The sequence below is a fragment of the Rhagoletis zephyria genome, unplaced genomic scaffold (genome assembly GCF_001687245.7).
Source record: "Rhagoletis zephyria isolate East Lansing unplaced genomic scaffold, Rhagoletis_zephyria_1.1 Rzeph_scaffold_00024, whole genome shotgun sequence".
Taxonomy (NCBI): Eukaryota; Metazoa; Arthropoda; class Insecta; order Diptera; family Tephritidae; genus Rhagoletis; species Rhagoletis zephyria.
In genome coordinates this window covers 862,951-879,894 of record NW_016157108.1, presented here as the reverse complement: position 1 = coordinate 879,894, position 16,944 = coordinate 862,951, and the positions used below count along the sequence as shown (strand labels likewise).

Here is a 16,944-nt window from a genome sequence, read left to right as displayed (position 1 = left end):
TTCAAATTATTGTTGCTTTTCCACAATAAGTTTGCATTTAATACGGCCTCGAGCTCATAAAAATTGTTGAATATAGTTTTTGTCAATGTTTTTGAGAACGTGGATTGCGCCAAACCCACATCAAAATACCTCTCTGAAGTTGGCAGTTTTTTTTATTTTGCCTTTTCCAGCCTATTTCCTAATTTAATTTTCCCTTTTTTATAGGTTTTTAGGTCCTAAAAAATCCGTTCCCTACTAATTAGACTTCTGCGTAAAATATTTAGTAGAGTGTTCATTTACATACATACTTAATTATGAACATTTTAACTTCTCTTTAGCTGGTTGCCTTGATTGGTTTTTTGAAAGTGTCGAAGCGACATTTTTGAAAGACAAGCCTGCGAAAAATTTTTTAGTCTCACGGATAAACAACGGATAATTTACGGCAAATGATCAAATGGTTAGTTTGGGTTTAGCTGGTTTCCTTAATTGATTTTCAGAAGGTGCCCTGCTAACTTCCACGGGCACGAGATATTTTTTAAAATATGTCCGCGGCAAAATAATTATTTTCACGGATAAACAACGGATAATTCAAGGCAAATTATCAAATAGTTAGTTTGGGTTTAGCTGGATTCCTTAATGTCCGCGGCAAAATTATTCATTTTACGGATAATTTACGGATAATTAACGGCAAATTATCCGATAGGAATTTTTGCTTTGGGAAAAAGTTGTCCTGCCACCTTCAGAGAGGTCATCAAAATCTTTCCCGAACACAATGTTGGCAGCCTCCTCCAGCGGAAAATCGCAAAACTGCCATCAATCTACCGATGATGATCTTACACTTCGCCCAAGCTCTTCCTCCATAATTATTAAAACGCTTTTAAATGCGCCTTTGTTGATGCGGAAATTTTTCACAAGCCAAATGGATCACAACTAATAGCAATCTCCTTTGTATATTAATGCAACTGTTAGCTGCAGCACGCTCTCCTTCCTGAGATTCCTGATTCCTTCCTGACTCCATTGTATTCTACTCAATTAAGGAAAATTCTTTTCAAATAACGACTAAACAAATTTTTTAATTTCAATATTCACTTGCGATTATATTTGATTTGTTTCTGTCAAAGCTGCTGATTAAGAACTTCGAGTTTCACGCTTTTAGCTGGTAGTGCCCTTGATAGTTACGATCGGATTACAGCATACCAATTTTCGATTTTTCGGAACGGAACAACGAATTCGTAACTAGGAAGATTCGGATTACAGCATACGGGTGTCAATATTTCGAAGTGTTTTCAGATTTCTTTCTCTAAGTTATCTAATGCGTATAGTTCTTCATATAACATTTCTGGGATTCCCTTGAATGTTGTTGAAATTAAGGATCTAGGTGTTATCTTCGACTCCAAGCTTACCGTCACATAAATTCAATTATTGCGAAATCTTTTTCAATGTTCGTCGACATGCCTCTGAACTTTCAAACCTCTATACGCTGAAGCTTTTATATACTTCCTTCGTCAGATCGAAACTGGAATATGCCGCAGTTATATGGAGACCGTACGTGAAATCGCAAATCGACCGTATTGAATGTATTCAAAAAGTTTTGCTCCGTTTTTCTCTCAGGTTACTTAGCTTTAGTGAACCGATTTCCTCGTATAAATAAATAATAAATAAATAGGTTTGAAACCTCTTTTTTTATTCAAAGTGGCGTTTTTATTTTTTCTCTCTGACGACAGGATTTATATTAAAGGACCTTGTAATTTCAAAGATATGATTAATTCCAAAAGTTATTTAAAAAATTCAATGCAATGTAGAATAAAAAAAAGGGGACCAAATGAAGGAGAACATTTCTTTAGAACTTAAAAAAATTAAAATTTTTGGATTCACAAGGAAGAACAGGTAATTTTTAAGCTGATAAAGTTAGAAGGACGAAATTCGAGGATGTTATCGAGTTTATATATGTAAGGCCTTAACGTATAATTTTTTCAAAACAAATATGGCGAAATTTCAAGGATACAAATTTAAAAGGACATTTCAATACTTACCAGCCCTTATGCACCAACAAATTGAATCTGATTAAATTCTACAGAATTTCCTCTTTAATTTGATACCCATACTTCTTCTCTAAGCACATTTCATTGAATTTTTTTAAATCATTTTTGAATTACTGACGTCACACAGTGCCGCCTAAGTGGGCATAAATCGAAAAATTCGTTATCTGCAATGTGAACTTGTTTGGTATTTCTGTAACGACAATTTATCCACTAAAAAGAATTAAACAGACATTTCCATAAAAAAATAATTATATGCCGCCAGGAAGCCACTAAAGTCGACCAATTTTATACTAAGAATTTTAATAAAAGCGAAGCCAGGCGAAGCTCTTCACAGAAAAAAATGTCAAAAATATATTCTTTAAAATAAAATGTTGGTGCGACATTTCTTGTTTCCATATAGATAGCAGAGAATTACAAGAATTAAAATTAAACACAGCGCGTCCCTGCGGTGTTCCAAAAAAAAAAAACCATTTTTTTAAACAAAATTTCAAAAAATGCTAAATTTTAATGGAATGAATAAAAAATATTTGTAAAATAGGTTATTTTTTTATTTTATTAAATAGTACAGGCTTTTAGCTTTCAAAAGAAGAAATAAAAACCTGCTCATTTTTTGCACTTTCTGAAGTTTCGCTAATGCATAAAATAATTGTTTTCATTTTTTGTCAGTGCCTTGAGATCTGCACGATTCGTTCCATTTTCAAAAATGAAGTGTCAGATTAAAAAGATTGACCTATGGACAATAGAAGGTTTATTTTGTTTAAAGAGTTGCCACCTGTTAACAAATTAGATTGTTAAAAAATTATACTAAATTTTTTTTTAAAGTTAAATGAATTATTAAGAGATGGGTATCAATCGAAATGTGTATTAACTACATGCAGCGAGTTGCCACCTGTTTAAAAAAAAAAACAAATTCCACTTGAATTAAAGGAACTAGGTCATCGTCAATCAGTGATTTGTTCTGAGTACATTCCTTTTAAATTACTGGACTCTTAAATTAACTCAATAATGTTTTTACTCTCCACTTATTTCTTGCTAAATATGTAAAATTTTTTCATTTATCTTACACTCATATCGATATACATATTTCAGTTACCTTATTCCCTTAGTTAAAGTGAATTTGATTCTTTAAACATGTGGCAACCCTTATACGTGTCATTTAGAGGTAAAGTATTTTCAAAACTAGTTCAATTGATACCCGTATTTTAATATCTAATTCATTTAACTTATTAAATAATTTTAATAAAACTTGTATCAGGTGCAACCCTTTTCAAAAATAAAAAAGTTCATTGCACATCTACAGGCCAAGCTCTGTCATTTCACACCTCACTTTTGAAAATTGAACGAACTATATGTACATATGTACATACCTATGTAAAAGCCACAATAACCCAAATTTTCAACTTCAAACAGCATTTACAGTGAAAGTATGTAAGTTATCCAAAACCCAATTGCATTTTTGAATTTAGCGTCCTCAATTTTACTAAGAAGCGATTTTTCATTTAAATCCGTCCATAATTCTATTTTTGCCCACATTTCCTATGGAAGGGAAGCACTGTGCGTCAGAGTGAAAAACTAAAAACGCAATTTTTCTATATTTGGCCAATGTTTTCGCGAATATATTGATTTTTGTGTGTAAAATTTACTATCGCACGGTGTTATATGAATAATGAACTAGACTTTAGCGAACGTTAGCGAATAGATATTCTCCCGATATTCACTATAAAATCTAGACTTTTGGTCCTAAAATTTCCACCCTAATTTCTAGAAGATTCTTCGATCAAAAAAATTTGCAGAACAAATGTTGTTAATTGTCTCCAATAAAATCTGCGTTTTGTTAACTTTAGCCCTAAAATTGCACGCTCATTTCTAGGGATTCGTTGCTTTAAAGAAAAATCTTTCGGAGAAAATATTTTTACTCGACAGGTATTCTACCGGCATCCGCAATCAAATTTACATTTTTGCAAAAACGCGTTTTTTACACCTTGCTAGGTAAACCCAACAACAAAAGTATACATACTGTGCATTTCTCACAATGTACGCATTTTTTTATTTTAATTTATTTTCGCCAGTTTTTTGTAAAAATCCGTTTCTTATTACAATAAAAAGCATAAAACATTTATATCTTAAATCTGTGCAAAACTCAGGAAAATTCAATAAATTTGCATAAAAATGTCTTGTCAGATTTTTTACAAAAAGTTTGAAAATACATTAAATTTTAGTATAATAAAGTGCATATTTGAAGTTGCTAAAAAATTGCGTGATTTCATAAAAGTTGTCCTATACTTTTATTCTACCATTTATTTCCGAGTCATGATCGTCTTGGTCGTTCAGCCCGACCACCAGAAACATAAAGTTTTTGTACTTTTTCGATGTGTTCGTTATTAATTTTTAGCGGTGCATTTGGATAGTCGTGCCCACTTTTATTTATTTATAATCATAAGTAGAATCCGACCGAAGGTAGATTTTTCGGCCAAAGCCAAAGCCGAACCGAGCGTTCGGTTTTGATCTAACATTTGGCCGAGTAAAATTAAAATTAAGTAAATCGATTTTTTCAAAGAATAAGCTCCATCTCTCCCTTGTAAGTGTATGTACATAAAATACAAAATACATTGGAACGTATTTATCTCTTGTTTATTAACAAAAAAATGCAATTTTCTTAAAATAGTTGTAGCATCATTTCAGTTTCTGTGCAAAGTCATTGTTATGTAGCAAATATATTTTTTTATATAAACTTTAATAATATAATAATCATATTTTTGCGCTTACAATTTTGCTAGGTGTTTGGCCGAGCTTCTCCTCTTATTTGTGGCGTGCGTCTATGAAAATATTGCCGCTTAATCGGCAAACCGAAGCCGAACAATCGGTCGGACTTTAATCATAAGTTTCGTTTTGTCGATATGATTTACAACCTTATCCAGTAGTTTTTCTAAGTCTTGCAGATTATTTGTCAGAAGTGTTGTATCTACCATCTGCGTATCCAATGTTCTTTATATATTTCCTATTTACTCCTTCCCTCGGGGTAACGTCGCGAAAATTAATCACTGTTTCTTAATGAATCGTATAAAAACTATTATTATTATTATTATTTGTTGTATTAAATTTATAATAAATTATANGGTTGAAATAATCGAACGATGGTACGAAAAATGAAATCAAAGAGTAAAGTAGAATTGAATAACTTCTTTAGCACAGTAACTAGCACACACTTTAGAAACACGTCTATACACGGCGAGAGATAGTCGATGACTATTTACTCCTTCCCTCGGGGTAACGTCGCGAAAATTAATCACTGTTTCTTAATGAATCGTATAAAAACTAAATACGCTTAAATTCATGATTTTTTTATTTTTTTTTAATTTATATGGAATCTACACCCATACAATTTCAGAAAATGAAAACAAAAACCACAAAATTTTTGTTTTAAGATTTAATTCAAAAAATGGGCTGCTGCATATCTGCAGCACCACGCATTTATGCATGCAATTTTTTAGAGCAATTATGTGTCTTATTATTGAAGCAAAACGAGACTCCACAATTTCCACGAGGGCTAATTTGGAGTCAATGCCCAACATTATCTGTTAGCAGATCGATTAGCAGAACATACTTGTACTGGTCCTCGCCTTTTCTTTGCTTGAAGCTCCTTCACAAACCTGTTTTCAACACTAAGTCTTCCACCCATAAATGCATGGTGTTGCAGATATACAACAGCATGTTTTCTTGAATTTGCATAAAGTTGCAGATCTACAACATTCACATAAACACAATTTTAGCAAATACCATATGTATAAAGGAAATTTAATTTATTTAACATTGAACTATAGATGTCTAGGTAATGAATGAAAATTTTTTATACACTTTCTTAAGAAAATATGTAAACCAATTTAGCTTGGAACAAAACGACATTCTAACTACGCACGGGCCACCCGCGAAGGCTTAAAATTAAATGATGATATATCAATCAGCAAATTTTAATAAATCAAAAAAGTTCTGCCATATTGCAAAATATATCTTGCAGTTTGTTATTTATTTATGACATCATACATTGATACAATATTCTTATTGTAATATTCATTTGAATCGTATGTTGCAGTTTTGCAACAACATGCATTTTCGCCTTCAACTTCGGGTACACGAATAGGCGGCGCTACCCCAAGGGTAATACGCAGTTGGCGTCGCTCAGGAATGGTGATAAGTCTCCTAAATTTGTGTCAAAAGTAACTGTTTTTGGTTTTGTTATAAAAACTTAACTAACCTGCGTTGATCATATTAATTCTATAGTCGGCAAAGTATATTATACTCTGCGGAATCTAAGAACGTCTGCTATCTTTATACCGGTGTGCATTGTACTCGTTGTTGCCAGGTCATTGAACTGTTAAATCGTCAGTTTGGCTCTCAAAAATCGTCATTTGCATGTAAAAATCGGCAACATAAAGAATGTACACGAAAAAAACTGGTCACAGTTAAAACGTTCTAAAACATAAATATATTAATGGAATTCAACGATATTTACATATATTTACATCTAAACTTAGTTTTATTGAAATTCGTTAAAAAAGAGTTAATTCTCTTTGTAATAAGCAAACGATCGCAATTTTGACTTTATGTCCTTCATTAGCCCTTGCACAGAAGTTTCAGTGATTTCCTTGGAAACCAGCTGCCATTTATTTTTGAATTGTTGTGCGTTTTTTACAGCTTTGTGGGTCTTAAGAAGTTTGGATTTCATAACGGCCCAGTAGGTTTCGATCGGCCGATGCTCTGGACAATTAGGTGGATTCACCTCTTTGCTACAAAATACACTGTTTCTATGTTACCATCCTAAAGTAGCCATTTTTCCGTAATGACATATCGCGAGATCAGGCCAAAAAAGCACTGGATCTTTATGAAGCCGTATAAGAGGTAAAAGTCGCTTTTGCAGACACTCCTTAACATAAATTTCTTGGTTAATTGTACCAGTGCTTAAAAAAGGATCACTTTTGAAGCCGCATTGGCAAATTGCCTGCCAAATGAGAAACTTTTTGGGAAATTTGTCAAACTTTTTGGGAAATTTGTCAAACTTTTTGTTTTTATATTTATCTGCAACATTGCCTCTTTTATTTTCAGTGTGAAATTCGCGGCCCCGGATTTGTTTAAAATCGGCTTTTACGTACGATTCGTCATCCATAACAATACAGCCAAATTTTTGTATGAGACTGTCGTACAATTTCCGAGCACGTTGTTTCGCCAACAAATTTTTACCGTTGCGATTAGGTGCTGCATTCACTTTGTAAGAACGTAGTCCTGCTGTTTTGCATACTTTTTGTATATACGAAGACGACATGTTTAATTTTTTGCCGACATCTCTTACCGAAAGTCCAGGATTTTTCTTAAAAGCAGATAACACTTCCTTTGCCTTAATTTCACAAGCAAATCCTTTTTTTCTGCCACTACCAGGGTTCCTTTTTAAAGATAAACATTCATTGTATTTTTTAAGCCATAAGTAACGGTAGACTTTGGAAATTTTAGCTTTTTTGCGATGTCGTTATGGAACATGCTGGGATTTTCCAGCTTTTTGCGCAATATTAACTCGCGATCGATTTCTTTCTTGGTCCTCGTTTCTACACTGATTTTTGTTACTAAAAAGAAATGATGCAGTAAGGGCCTGTGCCAATTGAAAGAAAAGTTCTATGGTGGAAAAACTTTTTACTATGGTGAGAAAATTTTACATTTCTGCTGTGCCAATTCGTAACTTTTTACTGCTGGAAATTTTTGACAGTTGCTTTGATGAACAAGAAGACTATCGAGTTTGCAATTTATAAAATGCAGCAATTATATAGAAAATATTTGCCTTTGATGATTTCAATTCTTCTGGAACTGAAATCCATGCATTTATTAGACCTTTTAGCAGTAATATTAGAAATAAAAACACGTCAAAACCGTCTGGTAAGTGTGTTCACAAAAATGTTTAAAACCGTGTACAATTGTTTGCAACAAAAACATATGTCGTTTTAGGGTATTATGTACATGCAACAAGACGTTTATTCCAAAATACTAAGCAGCATTATGAACGGCGATAACAAGACTACAAAAATGCATCTTAGGTTGTCCTCTGCTTCGTTTCGAAAAATTGTAACTCACATTCCCAAAAAGCGCCACGGATGGTCAGTGGAGTACGAAGTCATTTGCTTTTTGTATTGGATGGCATGTGGATGCAGCTATCGAGTAGTTGCTGGATTTTTAGGCATAAGCCGTTTCACTGCACGAAACGTTATTCACAAAACCTTGAAAGAAATTATTGCAATGCGTGGTTTAATACGGCATGGCACTGCAGAAGAAAATGAAAGGGTTGCTGATAAATTCTGCCAAAAAACAAAATCAAACGCGTTTCGTAATTTTGTTGGAGCGATTGATGGCACACATATTCGCATAAAATGTCCTGTCAACAAACACGATGAATACATCAATCATAAAAGGTTCTATTCTATCCAGGCGCAGGCGGTTGTGGACAGCGATTATAAATTTACAGATGTTTTCATTGGCTACCCAGGATCTGTACACGATACACGAGTGTTTGTGAATAGCCCCTTATATGCTAGGGGAGACTATCCTCCCCGGGGCCAATTCTTATTCGGTGATAAAGGATACCCATGCCAAACGTTTCCGGTGGCAGTTATCACCCCATTCAAAGAACCTCTGACATCAAATCAAGCCAGGTTCAACGTTGCGCATAGATTCCAGCTTTTGGAATTTTAAAAAATAGATGGAGAAACATATTTAATAGAGATTTGGAATTGAAAATTGAAAACTGTATAAAAACCGTATTTGCGGCATTTATATTGCACAACATTTGCATTCTTGCAGATGATTTTGACCTATCTTCCCTGGCTACTGAGAATGAAACTATTAATATAGAATCGGTCCAATCTGCGCGAAATATATCCGACTCTGAAGATGGTTTAAGAGTACGAAATGAAATTTTCAATGAATTCATTCAAACTATTTAAGTATCAATAAAACAAGACTTAATTAAAGAGTTTCTTAGGTTTTTATTTACATAGGCATATCAAAAATACTTATTTTTTTTTTTAGTTTTTTCATATCAGTCTTATTTACATTTACTTAAAAATATAAAGTGGTATTCAATACCATCACAATAAAAAGAAAATCATATATGGAGATCCATTTTGTTACTAAGCCTACTAGTTTTTAAAGAGAGTAATATATCTTAAACTAAAAAAATTCATCACATTACTTATTGTACTGGTTTTTCTTATATCTAGAGGTACATGTTGTATAAAAATAATAAATTAAAGTGAATTCAAGCAACAAACAAAACAAAAAATTAAATACTACACTTCTACCAAAAAAATATTTACATAAAAAAGATAAAATAAAAAAATTCAGTTAAAAATATTTCCTAATGGCACGGACTACTCAGAATCCGAGTGTGAGGTCAAGAGCAGCGCTGATGCGTCGATGTGCGGATAGTCCGTCTGCACCATTTGCCCAAATACAGCCAAAAGCGTTGATATTTTTTTATTGATTTTTTTATCCCTTTTATAAATGTGGCGTTCTAGTTGCTTAACGCCATTTTGTGCTGCAGAGCGCCGGGATGTTGATGGCAGCGGACTCTGTCTCGACTCTTCGCTAGACGTCGACTGCGAATTTGTCAAGGACTCAACCGGCTGCAGTGCCGAGACAAATGTGGCGTTTTCCTCTCTCCTTGGCTGCATCGACACCTCACCATCGCCGCTATCAATTAAAAATGGAGGGTGAAAATTATCTTTCTTGGAAGCATATGAGTGGATGCAGTCAAAAAACTCCCAATCTTTCGCCTCTTCAGCAGTCGCCTCTTCACCTGTTCCATCGCCCGAGCGGTATTTGAAAAAGCTTTTATATTTTTTCATCAACGCATTCCATTGTGCTTTACATGCTTCAGCACTTTTACCGTCCAGGCGATCCTTCAGCTCATTCGCGATTTTTCTAAGAAAAAACTTCTTAATAAAGTCTTCAAATTATTTATATTGTTCTTACTTACTTCCAGCCTTCGTTGCTGTTGGCGTTCTTTGAACTGAACCAAACATCCTTGTCAATGCGCTTTTCCAGAAGGATTCTGCGTTCTGAACTGCTCCCTGTAAAATAGTATTTTTAATTAAAAAAATACATAACGCCTTTTCATATGTAAATCTGAAATTAAATCTTACAAGTTATATAGCTTTTCTTTATTTTTTTTGCCGGCGGGACCATTTTCTTTTATTTCCACTCGCTTTTGTTTTCTTTAATTTATGTGTATACGTGCGTTGTTCGTTCTTCTTCTTGATAATGCTTGCTGTCAAATTTTTCACTAGCCCTGCCGTATCAAACATTTTTATTCACCTCATAGCTGTCAAAAATTTACTATCCAGAGAACTTTTCTATCAATTGGCACAGGCCCTAAGGTGGAAAATGCTTCCAGCTTTTTAAGTGTCTACCGATTTTTATTTTAATGTTATGATTAACCGAGCTATGCTTGGTTATGTGCGACCAGTTTTTTTCGTGTACATTCTTTATAAAAAACACAACCAGGAAGCTCTTTTGGTTTTTTCATTTTAATCCAACTTCTGATTGCTATACGTAAAAAATAAAAAGTTTAACTTTTTTACGAAATTTTATCAAAAATATTTTTAATTGCAATAAAATCACATTTTCATTTCGACTTTGTTCCTGAATTCATATATAAACGTACATATATTCTGCGTAATGAAGAAATTAAACATTGTTTCACTATACATATAATATATTTAATGGGGTACACTTTCATTTTAAAAGTTCAACAATATCCGTCGCCTCAGGGAATTTTATATCAATATATCAAGTTGGACAATTTGAAAATTGATATTCATGATTTTGTAAAGTTTTAGTTGCAGATTCTATTTACTATTAATTTAGATTGCTTGGTAAGATAAAAATATCAACATATTTGAGTTCCTGGCTAAAAACTACCCCTAGAAACCTGGGGAATTTTTCGAAATAGCCCGAAATAGCTTACAATTATATACATTTTGAGTTCTAAGACGATAATAGATTTATATCAAAAAGTTGTGACGTTCAAATGCGATTCGCTAATCCAATATTCAAGATATTGGGGGGAGTCTTTGACAAAATGTCTGTGGACATGTAGAGCAACTCATTTCTCTACTAATATCATGAAAAGATGAAAAAATTTTCTTTTTGAACCGGTGTATTATAGGCGGCAAAGGGACAATCAGCTGAAAAGAAAATACGAAAACAAAATATTTTCGCTTCTGGCTAAGTTGACGTGTTGAGTAATCATCAATCAGGTACAGCCCTTCAAGACGAATTTATTTGTGCTCAAAACTCAATGGCTTCTTTTTCTTGTCTTGAAAACACCAATGAAGGCAGCGAAACTGATAACTGTGACTCCGATGACTCTGGATCTAATTCTACATGTGGGCTCCGCACGAGTTTCACAAATTGGACAATCTGGTAGAATTTTTCTAAAAATTCCTATAAAAAGGTGGTAAAATTTTGTTGATTTTTTCTAATTTTTTAGAAAGTTTGAAGTTTGGATTTATATGTTTTTTTAGATAATGAGCTGAATTTAATAATAATAGTAATAATAATAATAACAATGATAATAATAATGACTATATGTACAGTAAGCGACAAATGGAAGTGTACGCCTTGTTTTAATATAATATTCACAGTTATTTTCATGAACCATTGTTTGCATTCATTATTTATGAAAATATAGTTCATTCTGTAATTCAAACCATATAAATCAAAGCTTCACACTATATAAAGTTCACAAAAATTTAAAAAAATTTTTATCAAAAAATTCAACTTTTTACTCAGAATCTCTGGAATGCAGTTTTGTAGCCCATTTAATTTTAGTCAAATGAAGTGCAAGTTTCCAACGTCTAAAAAATCCCGTGGATTTTGAGAATTTGTTTTAGTTACGGATTTTGATGGGAGACGGTTAGCAACAAAATTTAAAAAAATCAACGCCAGTTTTTTCAAATTGCGCTTGTTATATAAAAAAAAACGCCAATGCAGTCTCAAAAAAAAAAATCCTCAAAAATTAACGCGATTCTTAAGCCGGTTGAAACTTGTACTGTATAAAGTGTGAAGCTTTGATTTATATGGTTTATATTACAGAATGAACTATATTTTCATATTAACACAGTTCGACAAAGTTTGCCTTTTTTTCAACCACCCGAGTAACACATCGTTTCTTGTAGATTTCATAGCTAATACCGAAGTACTGCACATTAAAACTGGTATATCTCGAGAAAGAAAAAACGAATCGCAACAAACGAAAATGAATTTTAAAGGGGGAGAGTATTAATAAATGATATCTTAAGTAGAAATGAGCTGAAAAATTTGTTTTCATAATATAACCTCAAAGAGCCAAAAACACGGCTGGGATATCTCGAAATTCTGACGTGCTAGAGCAATTCTGCGGCTAGATTTGGATTCAGCACCAGCAAATCTACCAGAAACGATGTGTTTTACTCAGGTGGTAAAATTTTGTTGAACTGTGTAATTAATGAAAAAAAAGTTTCATGAAAATAACTTTATAGTGTATATATCTGAACAAAAATTGAAATAAAATATATATTTGGCGCTTACACATTTGTCCACTTGCTCGTCCTAGCTTTTCCTCCAGTTTGTAGTGTGCGTATTGATGTTGTTACAAAAATGGAGGGACCGACATACAGTTTTACCCCGCCTGCGAACAGCACACGGTTATATTAGAAGTTAGTTTATGGCAGAAATGAACTCGGAGGTTGGGCATTGCCTGCCGAGGGGTGGCTCCTATTAGAAAACTCTTCGATGTGATTGGGGCTAGGAGTCGAATCCTTGATCTACCGAGTGGTAGTGCGCACCTCTAACCACACGGCCATGCCAGCTTGCCATATAACTTTTAATATTCGTACCTACTAAGATATGCGACGCCTTTCCCACGATTAAATTCCATTCGCACTGTCATAACAAGCGCGTGCGAAGGATTAGATTCGTGCGTATAGCATCCGACGAATATCTGAATGATTCATTAAATTAGTATCTAAGGTTGTTGTCTTATTTCCCAAACGTCTTTTTCTCTTGGAATCGTATTTACGCTTATTTGACTCAAAAGACGGAAAGAAATAAACATACTAGCTGTTAGACTAAAAACCAGTATTGCTTGCTGGCGAGTGGTGTGTGTTTAGTGCCAGTTTTTTTTTCTTTCGGCCGATTAACTTTATGAGTTTTTGACTGGAAGACGAATTTATCTCCAAGAAATATAACAATATCTCGTGTGTATTTATGAAAATACATATATATGCATGTAATATGCGCATACCAGATACATTGTGCGTATGATCTTGAATATGTATGTAACTGTAGATGCCCAAGAATGGACATTAGTCTGGGTCGATTTTATTTCCTATAATGAGTATAGCAAAAACGTAATCTACGTAAGAAAATTCGCGCTTGAAACCATAGGTCCCAAACAGAGACCGGCTTTGAGTACTAATATAATTAGTGTACTTATTGACTGCTTTTACACAGTTCAAGTATTGAATTCAATTCTGCTCGCATTGGGAAGAGAGGGGGTGAGAAGAAAAGGGACGAGTACACATGCGTCTGTACCGCCAAGTCGTTTCAACTTGTTTGCTTTGCTTTTGACATTTTCGTTGCTTCGCATTTAAAGAACCAAAAACTTGAATTCAACGGAATTGAAGCGTTTAAAAGCAGATAGAAAACAAAAAAGAGAATGAGCAAGAATTTCTTTGAAGTACTTGAATCATGTAAATCGGTTGATTCATGCTCCATAACAAATAGTGCAAATGAGTACTCACACTAATTCCAAAAATTACTAAGAGTAATTTCCACCAAAACGAGAACACACTCGGGGGAATCAGGGAATGGCTTTAAATTTGGGGGAATTCAGTATACAAACAACTTTGATTATAACATTCCTATTGAGGATGAAATTGCATTTATAAATTATAACTTGTGATAACAATCTCTTATTTTATTATTACAGGTTCGAAACGTTACGTAATTGCCTCATCAACCGTGTGGATATTGCAGAAATTGAAACCGTGCATAGCGACATTTTTCACTTCTTTCATGTTTTCATTTGACACTCTCTTTTCTCGTTTCGTTTTCGCCACCAAGCCATCGTATTAGTTTTTTATATTATAAACATGAAATGTTAAAAAGACTGTCCTTATTACATACATACATACATATATCACAATTAATGATATGTGTGCATGAAATGCCTTAAATATGTCGCAAAATTCATTTGGGGGATTTTCATTGAAAATAGGGGAATTTTTCAGGAATTTCGGGGAATTTCGTATTGCTCCCGTTTGTACATGTTTTGTTGCTATAAAAGACTAAAGTCACTTAAATCATACGGCTGAACTAAATTTTATGTTTGTAGTTTGAATACTTTTATTTTAATGATTTAAAAAAAAGATGCCGTGCATTGTAAAATAACAGTATGGGTATCAATTAAAAGTTAAAATGAAAAAATTCTGTAGAATTTAATTTTTGCGTGCACCAGGACAGTATTGAAAATGCCCTTTTAAAACTTTATCCTTTAATATCCTTGGAAATTTCCAATATTTGCTTTGAAAAAAATATATGTCAAGGACTAATACGTTAACTACCACATCCTCGAATTTCGTCCTTCTAAATTTATTAGTTTTAGATAAAAAATAATTTACACTTCTCTTTATAAGATACTAGCTTTTTCCCGCGGGTTTCCCCCCACGTCTTTATACAAATATGATAAATACTTTATGTAACGATGTTATATTTCATTTCTTCTCTAATTTTAATATAGCCGTGATAGCATAATATGGTAGAATCAGTGGCGTAGCCAGGGGGGATATGGGGGGATAGATCCCCCCTTCGTCATTGAACTACAATTACTTACTTTTGAAATAATAACACAATACTATTTTATCCTTCTGATTTAAATTTTTTTATTTCAGACGGATGACAAATTATCTTTTAATGAATATATGAGTAGTCCACTTGCAAACAGCTTTATGTGATTTTATAAAAGTAAACCATAAATTAAAAAAAAATGCCTACGACAACAAGTAACATCCGAACTGTATCTTTTTATATTACCTGAAAATTTGGATGAATAAGAGCCTAACACCATTAAAAAAATAAAATTGCAGTATAGTAGATTTGCAAATTTTATATTTAAAAATTTAATATTGCAAGTTTTGAAACAGTTTACATAGCTAGCTTTTTTTTTAGCTTTTCGCGTTCTCTCCTCTAGGCTTCTTTTTTGCGACTTCTCCCACTAGGCACCGAAACTACCACGTTTTCTTGCAGTTTTCTAAGAGGAGAAGAGGAGACATTTGAAAGTGTATAAATAAGTATTATAGCGACTTTTGCAAGAGTAGTTAACATTTCATGCTATTTTTTTCAGAATATAGAACATTTTTTCACTCTGCTGTTAGTGGACATGAAACCCACCAAAAACTAAAAATCTAAAAAAATGTACATAGCGCACTTTGCAAGTGGACTACTCAATTGTTGAATATGCTATCTTATTTGTCCCTTCTTTTTATGCAATTAGGGAGCGGCTGAATGGCTTAACGATGCGGTACATAATGATGTGCCGATTGCAACACAAGAAGTAATTGAAAAATTGTATGTTAAGCAATGAAGATTAAAAATAAGCTTTAAAAGTAATAAGAATAAATAAATGTAAATAGATACGCGTAAATATATAAATATGCAGATATATTCAATGTGTAAAAACTGAAGTGTATACTAACGAAACTTCTACAAAACAAACCTGGACTATACACTGATTAATTAAAATGGTGTAGTAATTTAATTTTTTAAATTTAAATAAAGCATGAATTCCCCATGGAATAACCGAGTAGATAAAAAAAATAAAATAATAAAAAAGATAAAAAATATATAACGGTAGAAATGGCACATACATACATATATGAAAGAATGCCCACAGGCGACGCACTATAGGCAAAATACGAGTTTTTTTTCAAAATCGTAGATCTTCGCTTAGAAAAGAGATAATGGAATGCAGCATTTAACCCTTTAATGCAGAGTCTGTCATGTATGAAACACTTTTTAACCGTTTCAAGGCAGAGGAAGAAGGTTCTCAATATGCTTTTGAACGTGCTTTTTCTCATGTTGACGTAGATATTAATCGTGGAAAATTTTTCCATAGTAAAATAATAATAAAAAAAAAAAATAAATAAAAAAAAATAAAATAAAAAAATAAAATAAAAAAATAAAAATATTAAAAATAAAAATATTAAAAATAAAAATAAAAATAAAAATAAAAATAAATAAAAAGTACGTTGAAAACATATTGAGAACCAGTTTGCCTCTGCCTTGAAAGGGTTAAAAAGCGTTTCATATATGACAGNTATTGAGAACCATTTTGCCTCTGCCTTGAAAGGGTTAAAAAGCGTTTCATATATGACAGACTCTGCATTAAAGGGTTAAATGCTGCACTTTCGTAAAGATATCGACCAGTATAACCATTTTTGTTATATACATTTTTTTGTGAAAGCTGATAGTTTACGAGTTATAAGAGTTTTAAGGTAGCTTTTCTTTTTATAATCTGGCCACTCGGGTACAGCATCCAATGTCCCAAGAATCGAGTCTTAAGATAAAATAAAGAGAAATCTTTCAGAAACAGTGCTAATGGTGTATTAAATATAGTGTTTTCTAGTGGAATGGGAGCCAAAATCCAAAATTAAAAAAGTGACATTTTTAACTATATTTTGAGGGTTAAGTTATTGTTGTTGTAACTTCTATTCCTATATTATATGATCATTTATCTTCACGATAAAAAAATTTTCATTCCATTATCTCTTTTCTAAGGAAAGATCTACGATTTTGAAAAAAAACTCGTGTTTTGCCTATAGTGCGACGCCTCTAGCCAATGTGT

The 16,944-nt window shown here is 32.9% G+C and overlaps 3 protein-coding genes across 12 annotated transcripts in view; 2 read left to right on the top strand and 1 right to left on the bottom strand.

The window, feature by feature from the left end:
• The window catches only part of LOC108362819 (uncharacterized), a 150,180-nt gene that overhangs the window by 7,615 nt on the left and 125,621 nt on the right, over nucleotides 1-16,944 (top strand). The window lies entirely within an intron of this gene.
• On the top strand, nucleotides 7,766-10,207 carry LOC108362874 (uncharacterized). 2 transcript variants are annotated; one of them, XM_017616037.1, is made up of 3 exons: nucleotides 7,766-7,940; nucleotides 8,010-8,158; nucleotides 10,042-10,207. In XM_017616037.1, the coding sequence occupies exons 1-3, from the start codon at nucleotides 7,782-7,784 to the stop codon at nucleotides 10,070-10,072; spliced, it is 339 nt and encodes a 112-aa protein (XP_017471526.1). In that variant the 5' UTR covers nucleotides 7,766-7,781; the 3' UTR covers nucleotides 10,073-10,207. The 2 variants fall into 2 exon arrangements, with proteins under 2 accessions (XP_017471526.1, XP_017471518.1); XM_017616029.1 differs by having other exon boundaries at nucleotides 7,767-7,940; nucleotides 8,010-8,167.
• LOC108362868 (uncharacterized) lies at nucleotides 9,093-10,425 on the bottom strand. The gene is made up of 3 exons (XM_017616023.1): nucleotides 10,202-10,425; nucleotides 10,036-10,129; nucleotides 9,093-9,980 (listed from the first exon to the last, which is right to left on the bottom strand). Exons 1-3 carry the CDS (start codon nucleotides 10,242-10,244, stop codon nucleotides 9,428-9,430), a joined length of 690 nt encoding a protein of 229 aa, XP_017471512.1. The 5' UTR covers nucleotides 10,245-10,425; the 3' UTR covers nucleotides 9,093-9,427.